The 17,183-nt window shown below is 39.4% G+C and overlaps 1 protein-coding gene across 1 annotated transcript in view; it reads left to right on the top strand.

Moving 5' to 3' along the window:
- LOC107795012 (uncharacterized) overlaps window positions 1–17,183 on the top strand; it is a 60,269-nt gene that overhangs the window by 7,977 nt on the left and 35,109 nt on the right. Inside the window, 15 exon segments of the mRNA XM_075246298.1 lie at window positions 251–352; window positions 435–623; window positions 730–890; window positions 1,286–1,456; window positions 7,650–7,742; window positions 7,849–8,170; window positions 8,419–8,523; window positions 8,599–8,694; window positions 10,187–10,254; window positions 10,630–10,750; window positions 10,832–11,035; window positions 11,146–11,349; window positions 11,444–11,553; window positions 16,532–16,625; window positions 16,705–16,803. Coding sequence (XP_075102399.1) covers window positions 251–352; window positions 435–623; window positions 730–890; window positions 1,286–1,456; window positions 7,650–7,742; window positions 7,849–8,170; window positions 8,419–8,523; window positions 8,599–8,694; window positions 10,187–10,254; window positions 10,630–10,750; window positions 10,832–11,035; window positions 11,146–11,349; window positions 11,444–11,553; window positions 16,532–16,625; window positions 16,705–16,803 — 2,139 coding nt within the window.

Raw genomic sequence — 17,183 nt, forward strand, 5'->3', positions numbered from 1 at the left:
TGATCATATCATTCCTGCAGTCCATTACCTACCTCTCTACTGCATCTCTCTTGCCTCTGGTTGTAGCTCTTCTCTGAAATCATGTCAACAATGAAAAAAAGGGAACTGCCAAGTGCATATGTATTTTAATGCAGCCTTATTATCTTGTCTAGATTTTTATATGATGTGATAATTCTTTCTATGTTTTTCTTGATAAAATGTCCTGGTTTCTTATTTCACACTTTTTATTGATTTTTTTTTGACATGTTAGTCTGTAGAACTTGAACGGCTAGCTTTTTATTTCGATTCTGATATCAGTCCGTGGCATATTGACAAACCTTGGGCAGATTTGCTACCACTGGAGTGGGACAAGGTACTTCTAGAGTGTTCTGGTTGTCATTTAGTGGCTCCTCTTTCTGATCTGTCCCTATTCGTAAACCTAGTTCAATCCTCAGATTTTCAGATATGGAACGGATAATGGCAAACCAGCTGACGGCCACATTAAAGAGCATTCTTACATTTTGCAACCAGTGACTGGGAAAGCTAAGTTCTCGAAACAGCGCCCTAATCCTTCACTTGATAATACGGAACCTCTACAAAAGGCAGTTGTGGCTCTGGATGATGTGACTCTTTGTTTGTCAAAGGCTGGTCTTGCTAACTTTTCTTTTCTGTCTTTTATTTCTCGTCCATGTGGAATTGATTCTAGCTTGTTTTGGCTTTTTCACTTACTTTGGCATGTAACTTGTGCAGAATGGCTATAGGGATTTATTAAAGTTGGCCGAGAACTTTGCTGCCTTCAATCAACGGTTGAAATATGCTCATCTTCGTCCACATGTCCCGGTGAGATCTGATCCAAAATCATGGTGGAAGTATGCTTATCAAGCTTTGTCTGATCAGATAACGAAGGCCAGGTATGTAACTAGTTTCTTAAGGAATTAAGAGACTCACCAAACTTCCTCTTACATTTTGATATCCTCACAACACTCTGATGCGAAGGCTAAAGACCAATTTAATATGCATAAACAAATGCGATAAAAGAGGAGCTAACATGTTTCTACTTGTCCTCATAATCTCTCTCGGACCTGAAAAAGATGCTAATGCTTTCGTTTACACATTCACCATATTTGCTCTATTTTATTTCAATTGATCGAAAATGATAGGGCTTTTGAGGAAAAAATGTTACAGCTTTTAGAAGATGTAATATCATTCTCTCTTATTCTGTTAAGTCGTGTAGATATATATGTGTATACACGTGGAGAAGATTTGGTTCTTAGTCTTCAATTAATAATACCATTATTGTTTGTAGTGGAAAGTTGTCATGGGAGCAGGTCCTGCGATATACGAGGTTGCGGAAGAAATATATCTCTTTGTATGCTTCATTGCTGAAATCTGATCCTGATCGGATAGTAATAGATGATAATAAAGATTTAGAAGAACTGGATCACACGCTTGATGCTGAAATCATTCTTCAATGGAGGTAATTTGTGCTGCATGTTTTTCTATATTATTTCATGAATTGTTGGCTAATGGACTACATCAAATTCAAAGGCAATATGTTGGTGTTGCAACATTGTGGGATTAACTAGCTTTCTATTAGTCTCGACAGCGTTACTGGATACACTTTTGGTGAGCTGTATATTTTTAGTCAATTTGTCAGGTGACCTGAGCAATCTTCCCCCTTCCCCATTGCTGTTTCTCTCTCTCTCTCTCTCTCTCTCTCTCTCCCTCTGTGTGTGTGTGTGTATGTGACTGATTAAGTAAGCCCTCAAGGCCCCCCCCCCCCCCCAATAAAAAAGGAAAAGGACACAGAATACCAAGGTTCCTTGGATGTTGTAGATCGAGTTATCAATTCATCAACAGTTCTCAAATGTCCGTCTTAATGCCTTAGCTTGCTCCTTTTTGAATCATACCAGTACCACATCAGTTAAGGCTGTAGTCTCCATGTGTAATTTTGTACAAAGTCACCACTTGAGTCTCTTGTGGCTGAGTTAAGCTCAATGTTCGTTTTCTTAGTACGATACCAGAGCCACCTTTTGTAAGTCCATTCTCATGCCCGATTAATGTTTATATGTGAACCCCAAAAATCTTCAGTTACACTTCAGGGAGGGTGTTGACTTAGGAGTTTATAACGGTTTTAGGCCACTCCGCTCGTAGTTATAAAGGTTGGGTTGGATACTCAGATTTTCCAGATGGTATTTGTGAGAAGGCACGGGAGAAAATATATTATTGATATATTGAATGAATGAATAATGCTACACAAGAGGTCCTTATTTATAGCTATACTATACAAGGACATACTACTCCTCTACCAATGTGGGACAATACTACACTATATACATGCTGTAAATTAACACTCCCCCTCAAGCCGGTGCATACAAATCATATGTACCGAGCTTGTTACATATATAACTAATACGAGGACCAGTGAGAGACTTGGTGAAGATATCTGCAAGTTGATCATTTGACCTCACAAACTTTATAGCAATCTCTCCTGAAAGTATCTTTTCTCTGACGAAGTGACAATCAATCTCAATGTGTTTAGTTCTCTCATGGAACACCGGATTTGATGCAATATGAAGGGCAGTTTGATTATCGCACACAAGTTCCATCCGACTGATTTCACCAAATTTCAACTCCTTGAGCAATTGTTTGGTCCAGATTAGCTCACATGTTGCCATAGCCATTGCTCGATATTCTGCTTCTGCACTAGACCGAGCAACTACATTCTGTTTCTTGCTCTTCCAGGACACCAAATTTGCTCCTACTAAAACACAATATCCAGACGTAGAACGTCTATCAGAAGGTGATCCTGCCCAATCAGCATCTGAGTATCCAATGATCTGCTCATGACCTCGATCCTCAAAGAGTAACCCTTTGCCTGGAGCCGATTTTATATATCGAATAATGCGGACAACTGCATCCCAATGACTATCACAGGGAGAATTCATAAACTGACTTACCACACTCACATGATAGGAAATGTCGGGTCTAGTCACTGTGAGATAATTTAATTTTCCAACCAGTCGCCTATAGCTTGTAGGATCGCTAAGCGGCTCCTCCTGTCCTGGCATAAGTTTATAATTCGGATCCATCGGAGTGTCAGCAGGTCTGCAACCTATCATCCCCGTCTCCTCAAGAATGTCTAAAGCATATTTTCTTTGAGAAATAACAATACCTGAGCTAGACTGGGCAACCTCAATACCCAGAAAGTACTTCAATCTGCCTAGATACTTAGTTTGGAAGTGCTGGAAGAGATGCTGTTTCAGGTTGGTAATACCATCCTGATCATTGCCAGTAATAACAATATCATCAACATAGACTACCAGATAAATACAGAGACTTGAAGCAGAGTGCCGATAAAACACAGAGTGATCAGCTTCACTACGAATCATGCCAAACTCCTGGATAACCGTGCTGAACTTACCAAACCAGGCTCGAGGAGACTGCTTTAGACCATAAAGTGACCGACGCAAGCGACATACAAGGCCACGAGACTCCCCTGAGCAACAAAACCAGGTGGTTGCTCCGTATAAACCTCATCCTCAAGATCACCGTGAAGAAAGGCATTTTTAATGTCCAGCTGATAGAGGGGCCAATGACGAACCGCAGCCATGGATAGAAAAAGGCGGACTGAAGCCACTTTAGCCACGGGAGAGAAGGTATCACTGTAATCAAGCCCAAATATCTGAGTATATCCTTTGGCAACAAGACGGGCCTTAAGTCGATCAATCTGTCCATCGGGACCAACTTTGACTGCATAAACCCAACGACAACCAACAGTAGATTTACCTGAGGGAAGAGGAACAAGCTCCCAAGTACCACTTGTATGTAAAGCAGACATCTCGTCACTCATAGCCTGGCGCCATCCTGGATGAGACAACGCTTCACCTGTAGACTTAGGGATGGAAACTGAGGACAAAGAAGATATAAAAGCATAATGGGGAGATGACAGACGATGATAGCTCAAACCGACATAATGAGGATTAGGGTTAAGTGTGGTCCTTATACCTTTCCGAAGTGCAATCGGTGTACTAGGAGCAGGGTCCGCAGCAGGAGCAGGGTCAGGTGCAGGACGAGAACCAGTTGGGCCTGATGGAGGACGCAAACGACGATGATAAGTCAAGAGTGGTGTTCCTGTGGCCGGGGAACTAGGGGGAACAACACTAGACTCCTCAACGGTTGGTATGGATGAAAACTCTGTGGTCGAAGGTGGAGGAGGAGCTATAGTAAACTCCTCAAAGGTCGGTATAGGTAAGACCTCAGATATATCATGGTGGTCAGCAGAGGTAAAGAAAGGTTTAGACTCAAAAAATGTGACGTCAGCTGACATAAGGTACCTACGAAGATCTGGAGAATAACAACGATATCCCTTCTGAACACGAGAATAACCAAGGAAGACACACTTGAGAGCACGGGGAGCTAACTTATCTTTCCCAGGGGCTAAGTTATGAACAAAACACGTGCTCCAAAAAACACGAGGTGGAAGAGAGTATAAGGGTGACTGGGGAAACAATACTGAATGCGGAATCTGATTCTTGATGGGAGATGAAGGCATCCGATTAATCAAATAACAAGCTGTGAGAACTACATCGCCCCAAAAACGCAACGGAACACGAGATTCAATTAGAAGTGTGCGAGCAGTCTCAATAAGGTGCCTATTCTTTCTCTCAGCAACCCCATTTTGCTGAGGGGTATAAGGACAAGATGTCTGATGAATAATTCCCTGAGAAGTCATAAATTGCTGAAATTGAGAAGATAAATATTCTAAGGCATTATCACTGCAAAAAATGCGAATAGAAACACCAAATTGGTTTTTGATTTCAGCACAGAAACTCTGGAATATAGAAAATAACTCAGAACGATCTTTCATTAAGAAAAACCAAGTACATCTTGAATAATCATCAATGAAACTGACAAAGTAACGAAATCCCAAGGATGAACTGACTCTACTAGGACCCCATATATCAGAATGAACTAAGGAGAAGACAGACTCTGCATGACTCTCAACACTACGCGAAAAGGAGGCTCGGGTATGTTTCCCAAGTTGACACGACTCACAATCTAATGTAGACAAACTAGATAAACTAGGCACCATCTTCTGAAGTTTGGATAAACTCGGATGTCCTAAACGTCTGTGGATTAGATCTGGAGGATCTGTAACTAGACATGTTGTGGAAGGACTGAGTGAGTTAAGGTAGTAAAGGCCTTCTGATTCACGTCCTGTACCAATTGTCTGTCCCGTACTGCGGTCCTGCATAATAAAAGAATCGTCAATAAAGTATATACCACAATGGAGGGCACGAGTCAAACGACTAACAGATGCAAGACTAAAAGGACAGCCAGGGACATAAAGAACGGAATCTAGGGTGATAGAAGACAAAGGATTAGCTTGTCCAACTCCTTTTGCCTTAGTTTGACATCCATTGGCTAAAGTAACAGTGGGAAGAGACTGTGAATATACAATATTTGACAAAAGTGATATATTACCAGAGATGTGATCAGAAGCGCCGGAGTCCATGACCCATGGGCCAAGAGTGCTAGACTGGGAAACACAAGCAAAAGAATTACCAGAAACAGAAGTATCAGTCTGAGCAACTGAGGCTACTTGTCGAGATGTCTGCTTACTTGCTTGATACTGAAGGAGCTCATTATATTCTTCTTTAGATAAAGAAAATTCTTGGTTACCTGGAGTCTCGGTCTGAGCAATGTAAGCATTTTTGGGTGGACGACCATGTAGAGAATAACACATTTCACGAGTGTGTCCAAGTTTGTGACAATAAGAACACTTGGGTCTAGATCTTCCAAAACGACCTCCTCCTCGTCTATGCTCCATAGTTTGAGATGCCCGAACATCCATTGTTTGGGATGCAAGAACAGAGGAATCAAGTATCTGTGATGAGCTCACTGGTGGACTTGGTGCTGCAGCAAGGCGGAGTAATCGAGAGAATAATTCATCAACTGTCGGGACAGACGGACTAGCCAAAATCTGGTCGCGTACTGAATCAAGATCATTAGGAAGTCCAGCGAGGGTAACAACGAGAAACATCTTCTGTCGCTGCTCTTGTTGTTTTTCCACACTAGCTGAAACTGGCATCAACTTCTCAAATTCCTCCATGACTGCCTGTACTTGACCCAAGTAAGTAGACATATCCAATTCCTGCTTCTTTAAGTTTGTCATCCGTGATATCACATCATAGAAGCGAGATATGTCATTAGTGTATAAGGTGCGTGCCTTTGCCCAAACCAAATAACATGTCTGGAATGGACGAAACAAGGGCATCAACTTGGAATCAATAGATCGCCACAAGATGCTACATAACTGAGCATCGATTTTTGCCCAAAGTGCTATTGCCTTTTCATCTCCATCGCTAGACTGTTTGATTAGATGATCTTGAACACCTTGACCTCTACACCATAACTCAACAGATGAAGCCCAAGCTAAGTAGTTTGAACCTCCCATTAAAGGTTCCGAGGTAATAATAGCACTAGAGTTTCCAGAACTCATGTTTCTAGACCCAAAAGCATCAAATCCCAAAGACATTGTTGCAAATTATTATCAAATAGGAGAAAGAATCAACTATGAACCACTGAAACAGTGTACGGAAACACAGAAACAGAATACTGAAATACTGTAGCTGCTGGAATCTACTGTAGCTGTCGGAATAGTACTGTAGCTACCGGAAAAACTCAAAGTTGTCGGAATGAAATGAAAACAGTAGGGGTAGGATCGGAATTACCAGGCGACCCAACTGTTCTGAAGGAAGATTTTCAAAAAATGGCCGGAAGTGGTCGTACGCGCAGGCGCGTGAGCTCACGCGCGTGAGCTTCTGGTGGCGCGTGAGGCTGCTTCTGCCGGAGTTGTTCACTGGGGTTTGGTCGCCGGACAGTGACGACTCTTGTGGTAGTGTTGGATTTTGCACAACACTGACAGAAATGAAGCAGATAGAAAACAACCTTAAAAAAATACTGATTTCTCTTTCCCGGAATCGCTGGAATTTATGCACAGCGATAAGTCTCTCACAATTGCTCTGATACCATGTGAGAAGGCACGGGAGAAAATATATTATTGATATATTGAATGAATGAATAATGCTACACAAGAGGTCCTTATTTATAGCTATACTATACAAGGACATACTACTCCTCTACCAATGTGGGACAATACTACACTATATACATGCTGTAAATTAACAATTAAAGTTGCATCCATTCCTGATGTTGGGCCACCTATTTTATATTACTTCACTTTCCCGATGTTTAACCTGGGCATTGGGGAGGGGGGAATTAGGATCCCACATGTAGGCTCCAAACCTCACTACTTGAGCTAGCTCTGTGGTTGATTTGAGTCCAAAGTTTTTTTCCTTAAGAATACCTATCATTTTTCTTTCATGTATCTAAGCTAGATTTGTTCTTTTGATTGAACGGAAACTTATTGGTTGACTTATTTTATTCCTTCATGATATTTCAAGTGTTTTGTTAAGCAGCTCCTGGGTGTAAGAGTGTTCCAAATTTTTTTGCTTGTGTTTAATTGGACAAATAATCGTACATGCCATGAAGAACCATGACAACAATATTTTGATGTTTATTTACTGAAGCTCTCTTGCCGATGTTTTAGAATTTACACAGATTTTTGTATTAGAGAATGACCTTTATTTTTAACTTTTCAACAGGATGATGGCGCACAAGTTTGTGCAGCAGTCAGTAGAGTCAGATTCCTACCTAAAAAAGCAAAAGTCAAAGAAATCTTGGTGGTCTTTTGGCTGGTTAATACTGGATCTTTATACCCCCTTGATTTCTGTACTGTGAAATGCTTTTATATTCTTTGTTTTTTCTTCTATGGAGTCTTATGTGGTTGACCAACTTTCTCAGGACCAGCCAATCAGTTGAAGAAGGAAGTGAGCAAGCAGGGTTTACTGAGGAAGACTGGGAGAGGTTAAATAATATAATTGGGTATAAAGAAGGTGAAGAAGAACCACTGTTGGCAACTCATGACCGGAGAGATGTGCCACATACCACCTTGGAGGTTCACATGAAGCACAATGCCTCAAAGCTTAGTGATACTCACAACTGCCTTGCTGATTTGTCATGTGATAACCTTGATTGTTATATAAAGCTTTATTCAGAAGCAAAGGTTTTTGACGTAAAACTAGGATCATATCAATTATGGTCTCCAAATGGCCTTCTCGCTGAGGTGAGAATCTTTACATTCTAAGTTAGAAAGTTTTTGAAATTTGGGATATACTTTTTCTTTTTTATTTAAATATTCCTTTGTATAGGGTGAAAAGTCGACAGCTGAAAGCTTTCAATATTATGGAGAATATTTTCTATTCTCTTTTCTTTTTCATTTTTTTTGGTGTGTGTGTGAGAGAGAGAGAGAGAGAGAGAGAGAGAGAGAGATTAAGTTAGACAGCCTCATTTATGGTAATATTTTCTGTTTAGAGCGCTACTGTCAATGATTCCTTGGTTGCTGCATTCTGCTACAAGCCTTTCGATTCCAACATTGACTGGAGATTAGCAGCTAAAGCTTCTCCCTGCTATGTGACTGTAAGCTGAAGTTTTATTTTAGCTCACCATTTTGCAACAGTTTACCGTTTTAACTGATCAAAATTTTTTCCTTAGTATTTGAAGGATTCCATTGACCAAATTATCAACTTTTTTGAAAGTAATGCTGCTGTAAGTCAGACCATAGCTCTGGAAACAGCTGCTGCAGTACAGGTCAGCTTTAGCTCCTTATTTTCTTCACCAACGTAGTTTCAAAGCTCAATTTTGACATTACTTTTCCTTTTCCATCTGTTTTGTTCCGTGTGCATTGAATTGGTGTTTAGATCACAGCTTATTTCATGGTCATAAAACTTTTTCTTCTTAGAGAAGTGAGTTGATTGAGCATTAAAAAAAAACCTGACTAAATTTCCTTGTGCACTCCACTTCATTGCTTGATCTTGTTGTTCCTGGCAATGAATGGGGATGAACCAACAAGAAGTTTGTCCTTGATTGTTAGCCTTCTTCTTTCATCAAACATTATCAATGAAGGTGTGCTAGGGCATAACGGCATTTTGGAACTGATTCCAATGAGAAGCTCGAAAAGTTGACCATGACATTTTCTTGTTCTATTTTCCCCTGAAATTGAAAGACATGGTTGTTGTAACCAAAAATTAAATTTTAAGATAAAAGAGAAAAGGAAGAAATTTCGTGAATGAATTGCTTGGCAAGTTCCTCGAGCCCATGGAGTTCCTTGTTGTACATAAGATTGGGTGTCTTTTGTAGAGAACAATATATTTTTGTGGGTTTCTGCCTTTTTGGTATATTTCTAGCATATAGGCACTTTTGTTTTGGCCCAATAATTAATGAAATTTTAATTACTTGATCAGAAAAATAATCATATACCTTTAGATTAACTATAATTATTAAGAGAGAGATCGAAACTACCAAATTAATAATATCTTTAATCGTTTTTTTTGGACAATGGTAACATTTTATAAAAGAAAACGGCACAAAGTTTGTGCTGGTAGAAAAGTGACAAAATACATATCCCAAAAACAGTAAAGAATCCCCCTACTACAAAAACTTACAAGGATATCTTTAATCTGTTGATAACATGTTATAGTTTTATTGGTAGAATAAAGTATAATATTAGCACCCAAGGGTGTGGCCTAACAATTGAAGTGAGATGCAAACTATGCGAGACCAGGGTTCAAATCCCAGCAAAGACAACAACCTAGGTAATTCCTTCACATTTGCCGTTGCTAGGCAGAGTTAGCGATTACATGTGTCCTAGAAGATAGGAGGTACTCGGTTGAATAGTCAGGTGCGCACGAGCTAGTCTGGACACCACCATTATCAGAAAAAAGTTGAGGATAATATTGTATTGAGAAAGGTAAAAGAGAGGCTTAGAAACTTTGAGGTATTGAAAAGAATTGAAATTCCACGGGGGAATTGAACAACAATTTGAAACAACCCAGAAAGGAAGGGGAACATTTTGGGATAGGGCGACTATTGCCTTTAAGACGCTTATTTCACCTTTTAATATCAACTCTTGCTGTTACTACTAGTTTAATCGCTCTTTGCCACTCAACCTAGTAATATGGATATTAATGTCTCAAAAATGTTGAATTAATGAATTTATGCAAGAGATTCTTGGTTTATGTTTGTATTCGCAGTTTTCATTTGAAACGTGTTGGTATATGATGTGTATTTGTCCTGTTGTCAGATGACAATTGATGAAGTCAAACGAACTGCACAGCAACAAGTAAACAGAGCTCTGAAGGATCAGTCCAGGTTAGATACTTTTTTTTGTATGTCAAGCTGGTATCCTGATGTTGTTGAGATTACTGGTCCCTCACAGTGATTTGAGCAGTTTAAAAGAAAAATTGCTACATGTAATTGTCCAGTAAAAATTTCTGCAAATGTGATCCTGATGTAAAGAATAGGTGGTTTTGTGGAGGGATGGAGTGGCGGACAGGGATCAAGACTGATGGTTCAGTGGTCTAGGCATGTCTCCCTATAAGTTTGTCAGGTGTATCTATCTTTTGCTGTTTAATGTTGCAGCATTATCAACCTTCGAACCCAAACAAATCTAGTGGTAGATATCAACATGTTGCATTCTTTTGTACCATCCAGATAATTTTAATATTGATATCCGCTTTTTACCAGGTTCTTCCTGGATTTGAATATTGCGGCTCCAAAAATTACCATTCCTACAGATTTCTGTCCAGATAACACTCACTCAACTAAGCTGCTTCTTGACTTGGGAAATTTGGTGATTTCTACAAAGGTAAATCTAAGGATCGTCTGAATCTATAAGACCAGATATCCCTCAGTTGGCTAAAGTGCCGTGTTTCTGTAATATGGGCAGGATGATTCTGAATTTGTCGCACCTGAGGAGATGAATATGTACGTTCAGTTTGATATGGTCCTCAGTGATGTTTCTGCTTTCCTGGTTGATGGTGATTACTATTGGAGTCAAACCCCTACAAATGGAGTTGGTCCATCTAGGTCTAACTTTGTTGCTTGGTTGCCTGTTATTGACAAGTGTGCAGTGGTTCTAAAGCTTCAACAGGTGATTGCACATTTCTTCTGAACATGATCTTACATTCACATAATTTATCTTAGTATGTTTTCACAGTTTCAACTTTGGGTGCAACACCTCTCATATTCCAATTTTTCCAGATTCGGCTAGAGAATCCCGCCTTTCCTTCGACGAGACTTGCAGTGCGTCTTCCGTCTTTAGGATTCCATTTTTCTCCTGCTCGGTATCATCGGTTGATGCAAGTTGCAAAGATATTTGAAGGAGAGGAAAGAAATGATTCAGATGTTTATCGTCCTTGGACTCAATCTGATTTTGAAGGGTGGTTGTGTCTTCTTACCTGGAAGGTTACTTTTAGATTAACCTATCCAAGTTTTGTTGCATATTGATATGTGCTTTAGTAGTTGTACATATCTGATAATTATTATTTTTTCACTGTAGGGTGTTGGTGGTAGGGAGGCTGTATGGCAGCGGAGATACCTATGTATAGTTGGAACCTTTCTTTATATACTGGAAAATCCTGGCTCTAGATCTTACAAGCAGTATACCAGGTAAAAACTATGTTCCATGTCTTGTGGCATCACCTAAACAATCGAGCCCCGACAAAACACCGCAAAAGCAACTACATTAGGCTGGTTGACATCGTTAATTCTCTTTAGTTTTGGGAGATGGCCAACTGTATGGCCGAGTGGGAGATTCCATGGGTAGTAGGAAGACTTTAATACAATAAGGTTCTGGGAGGAAGGAGTGGAGAGTATAAGTGTCTAGGGAAATGGAGGAATTTTCGGAGTTTTATCAACAATAACTCTTATTGATTTACCCTAAATAGGAGCAAGTGTTACATGGATCAGAGCATGAGTCTATTTCAAAATAAGGGCTGGATAAGCTTTTGGTATCTAGTATCTACTGCATGGGATGAGATGATGCTGGATGCATTGCTAGTTCCAATGTTTAGATTTGTTTCTGACTATGTGCCTATCTTGCTAGATAGAGATTGTCATAGTTTGATTTGGCACAATCTTTAATAAAGAAGAGAAGACTTGTTAGATATGTGGTCTTAAATAAGCTATAACATTTGTGTGGTTGAAAAACTTTTGAAACTTGTGGTATGAAATTTGCCATAACATTTGTGTGTGCTTCTTATTAAGGAAATATTGAAAGGTGCCAACGTTTTGAAATGGACTAATAAGAAAATAGTGCCAATCTTCTTAAAACGGAGGGAGTTGTAGAAGAAAAAGTTGCATACTCTTTTCAGGTTTGAGAATCGAGGTGGATATAGAATTTAAATTCCAGGGGTTTAATTTTTAAGGTTCTTAATATTGAACCTAGTATATCTTTAAAGTTATGATTTCATATCTACTATTATTGCAATTTTAGTGAATTTTTACACTTATCGTCGAAAGTACTGGGTTCAGATGAACTCGGTATCCTAACACTAGATCCGCCCCTGTTCGAGAACATGTGACTCAAGGTGCCTGATTTCGGAGATAGAGTCAAGAAGTGGTGGAACAGGTGATGTCACCAGGTACACCATCCTTTTGGTATGCTATCGATTTTGGAGTAACAACATACCCAGTGTAGTCCTATAAGTAGGATCTGGGAAGTTAGTATGTACACATACCTTGCCCCTACCTTGTGAAGGTAGAAAGACTATTTCTGATAGGTCCTCGACTCAAGAGAAGTATGGAAATAGAAGAAAACACGTAATAAGATAACCGGATCAAAAGAAACACATGTAGTATTAGAAATCTAAGAATAGAAAATAAGAGAATACACTAGTACAACATGTATAGAAAGGCAATACAGATACAAGAAAGAAGCATGCTCAACTACTTACCAACTCACTACCCTTATCCTCGACCTCCATACCCTCCTGTCAAGAGTCAATGTCCTTGGCGAGCTGAAGATGTGCCATGTCCTGCCTGATCACCTTCCCCCAATACTTTTTCGGCCTACTCCTACCTCTCCTTGGCCCTACCATTACCAACCACTCACACCTCCTGACCGGGACATCTGCTTATCTCCTTTTCACATACCCGAACCATCTCAGCTTCGCTTCCCACATCTTGTCTACCCCGGGGGCTACTCCCACCTTGTCCAGAATATTTTGGAGTACGAATATTAATTGTATAAAAATGAGGTTAGATGGAGACCAAAGTTTCGGGGGATAATGTTCAACCAAATAAGAGTCGGGAGGAGGAGTGGTTAGAAAGGGTTATAGGAGAACAAGAGGTGAGGTAGTGGTGAGTTGTGCCCGAGATAAGATCCTGGGACCAAATGGGTTCACATTGGCCTTTGTCCAGCTGTGCTAAAGCAGATTTAAGGGGACTTGATGCAAACCGTTATGACATTTCTAGAAACGGGTGAGTTCAAAGAAGCCTCAACACATCATATTTTTTATGTTGAAAGATGAGGGTTATAAGCACAAGGATTACATGCATAGTAGTTTGGTGGGTATCATATATGAGATAATTCCTAAGGCGCTTTCTAACATACTTAAAAAGCACTAAATAAAGCAATACCCATTTTCTGGAATGCGTTTGATCAAGTAGACAGAGTTTGCATGCAACTTTGGTGGCGAATGAAGTGATTGATCCTAGAAGGAAGAAGGGAGAGCTAGGGATTAGGAATTTTTGGATGCAAATTGGACCTTGAAAAGGTCTATGTTGATATGCATTAGGAACTCCTGGACTACATCATAATGATGACATATTTGGGACAAGAGGAGGCGGATAAAATTTTGCATTTCTATTGTTAGATTCTAAGTCTTAGTGAATGAAAGACCTTCTGGTGATAGGGGGATCCGCTATCTGCGATGCTATTCTTTTTGGGGATGAAACCGCTGAAATAAATTGATGGAGGATTATTAAGAGACCTTTTTACCTCGTTGAGGAACAAAGTTTCATTAGGGTTATCCAGTTCATGTTTGTGGATGACAACTTTGTATTCAGCGATGCAGGTGTGCCCCAGCTAAATATTTAAGACAAACCCTTATTTAAGCTCTCGAAATTTGGGTGGATGAGTATGCTTTATGTAGAGATTTGTAGCAGAATTGGAAAGGGGGTATATGACTAGAAACGTTACATTGCCATATGATTGTGGATTGTGGAGGAACATTATGAAAGGGTGAGAAGACTTTAGCCTATTTATCGTTTAGGGCGAGGAATGGTAGTAGTATAAGTTTGACACAGGTGGTGTGGTGACATACATTAAGTATTGCTTTCCCTAATTTCTTTAGAGTGTCGTGCCAAAGATGATGGTACAACAGAGCCGAAAGATACATAACGGGGAAGTTTATCAGAATTTGAGGTTTAGGAAAAACTTTTAAGATTGGAAAATGAGCGAGTTTAACATCTATTGGAGCTGCTTCACAAGCACATTACACTGAATGATACACCACTTAATGGAGATGAGTGAGGTTTTAGGAGGAATGGCCTATATATAATCAAATCTTACTAATATAGATTGTTGGGGAGATCCTGCACCAAATGATTCGTTTATCGGGGTGTCGAAAAAGGTTTGTTTCTTCACGACATTGTTTTGTGTGCAAACATTTGAGTGAAAATGTAGATCATCTCGTGTTGCATTTAAACGACGCAGTTGTGGTGGGTGGTCCTACATTGGTAAAAAGTACAGTGGGTGATGCAGAGCACCGTCAAAGAAGCGCTTACATAGCTGCTCTTACATATGTGGGCATGTAGAAGAAGGAGAGAAGACCTAGGGCATGAGATGTTATGGGTTGTATGGATAGATAGAAATAAGGGACTGTTTGAAGGGTTAGAAAATGTCTTTGTAATTCTATAGCATAGCCTTTTATCTTTAGTTCTCATTTGGTGTACTTATGAGCTCCCAGCTTGTATAGATGATTGGGTATTTTTGTACATAGCCATATTTTTAGTGGGTTCTCTGCTGTTTGGTATACTGCTAGTATACGGGGTTTTCCCGTCATTAATGGGTTGTTTACCTTATTAAAAATAACATCAGGTCGTCAACTTGTCAAAATAAAAAGAAAACAAACAATTCTTTACCATTGTTTTATTATGGAAGATCAGACTTTACATTATCATATTTTAGTAGCCCTTTTGTGATATGAGTCATTTGTGAAGGATATAAAATTTATGAGATGAACGAAAAAATCATGGTTTACTTGGAAATCTATTTAAGAGTTCAATATAAAAATATTTTTGGAATAATAAGTAGAGGTAACAACTTGGTGGTTTGGTCAAATTTGGGCAGGTCAAAATGGGTCAAATCAATAAACTGGTGATGACTCGACCTGCCCAAAGTTTGCTTGGGTCAAATCAATTATTGCCCTTTTCTGTTGCACTCTTTTACCGAACATCAAGGGTTATCAGTTTGTGACAGGGGGGAGGGCTTTTCCTTGTATAACGTTGCAATTCTTATACGTGGCCTTGTCACTTACTAGATGAAGTCTATTTGACTATAGTTACAGCTACTCTTAAATGTTACCGGATGTGATTCCCTCTTTTAAAAGTGTGTTAGTTAAAATTTAAAAATAAATCACAAGGCAAACTCTAAAATAGTTTTCACTTCTTCATTTCTAGTACCATAACCATATCCCCATATGCTCGATTGAAATTTGTTTGTAGATCTACGCATATGTCTATTGAGATCTCCCCAATAACATTGTTGGTAATTTGGGACTCCTTGTACCGAGGTATCCGTATCCTCTCGGAATTTGGTTTTACCCTTTTTATGACATCAGAAGCTTATGTTTTTTGCATTCAGCCTCATAATTTTATCGAAATACTGTTTATTAACCCCAGAAAAGGATAAAAACATATTGAAGTTGCTGTTTTCCCCGCGAATTGTAGTCTAGTGGTTTGGTACGCTGTCATAGCATGGAGCAAAAATCAAAATTGAAGTAAGATTGACAGAGAGTTGGGATGTTGTATGTCCTATTAACCATGCTCGTGAATGGAGTTCCTCTTTTTACGTCGATATGGCGGGAGGGAGAATAACCCAAATGTATTATTGGATCATGAGCTCTCTTATCCTACTTCATGGCTTCATATTTTTTTTTTTTTTTGAGAAAGGTAACAGTTATATTAATCTTCAGCACAGAGGTTGTGTTGGACCGGTAGCTAAATACAGATCCCAAAAAATTAAAAATGTACAAAAATCTATCCTACTTCATGCCTTCATGACTTTGGAAAGGCAGATAGATATAGTGCTAGAACATATAATTAGCTAAATGCATGTGAATTTATGTTATGCCTCGAAGATGAGAGAAGTTAGATAAATGATATACTATTACAATGTGGTTTGGTTTATAGAATCAAGAATCTTATCTCAGCAACTAATTTGAACGTACAGCATGTTTTCATCTCCATTGGTACTTTATTTGAAAAAAAGGAAAAAAAGAGAGATAATGTCTAGATTTCTGGTGGTCCTCTGTGTGAAGCCGATCTAGGTTTTCTGACTGTAATTCCTATTGCTCACCTGGCTTATCCATCTTTTATCTGTGCTTTGTATCCTTAACTTCATTGTTGTACTGCCTTATTGCAGTTTACGAGGAAAACAACTATATCAAGTTCCTCCAAATGATGTTGGCGACGAACAACATGTGTTGGCTGTCTATAGTGCTGAAAGAGCCACCAACGTACTTTTCAAAATCTTTGGCTTCTTTTGGTTGTGCAGATTCTGTTTTCTGGCATTCCTTACCTTATCATTGCTTGTAGGTTGTGGAAGATGCAAATGCTCTAATATTACGTTGTGACTCTGAAGATTTAAAGAAGACATGGCAGAGCCACTTGCTCGGGGCCATCTATCGTGCATCGGTAGACCTTTGTGCTATTTCTCTTTATGCTGATTTGGAATCTTGCTTATTGACATGCCAATAGCTAGAGTCATAAGATTGTGGTTGGGTGGTCTTTGTCAGATAACATCCCTTTGTAGGTGCCTATGACAAAATATGAATTGATGAATAGAAACTGCTGTTAATAGTTTAAATTAAGGTGAAAATGTGGTGAGTGAAGCACCCGAGGGTGTGGCCCAGTGGTCAATGAAGTGAGTTGAGAGGTCTCAGGTTCAAATCCCAGCGGAGACAAATACACTAGGGGTGATTTCTTTCATCTGTCCAAGCCTTGGTGGATAGAGTTACCTGGTACTTGTTGCTGGTGGAAGGTAGCAGGTATCCCCACGGTTATTATAAAAAAGA

This window comes from Nicotiana tabacum, chromosome 23, assembly GCF_000715075.1.
Source record: "Nicotiana tabacum cultivar K326 chromosome 23, ASM71507v2, whole genome shotgun sequence".
Classification (NCBI taxonomy): domain Eukaryota; kingdom Viridiplantae; phylum Streptophyta; class Magnoliopsida; order Solanales; family Solanaceae; genus Nicotiana; species Nicotiana tabacum.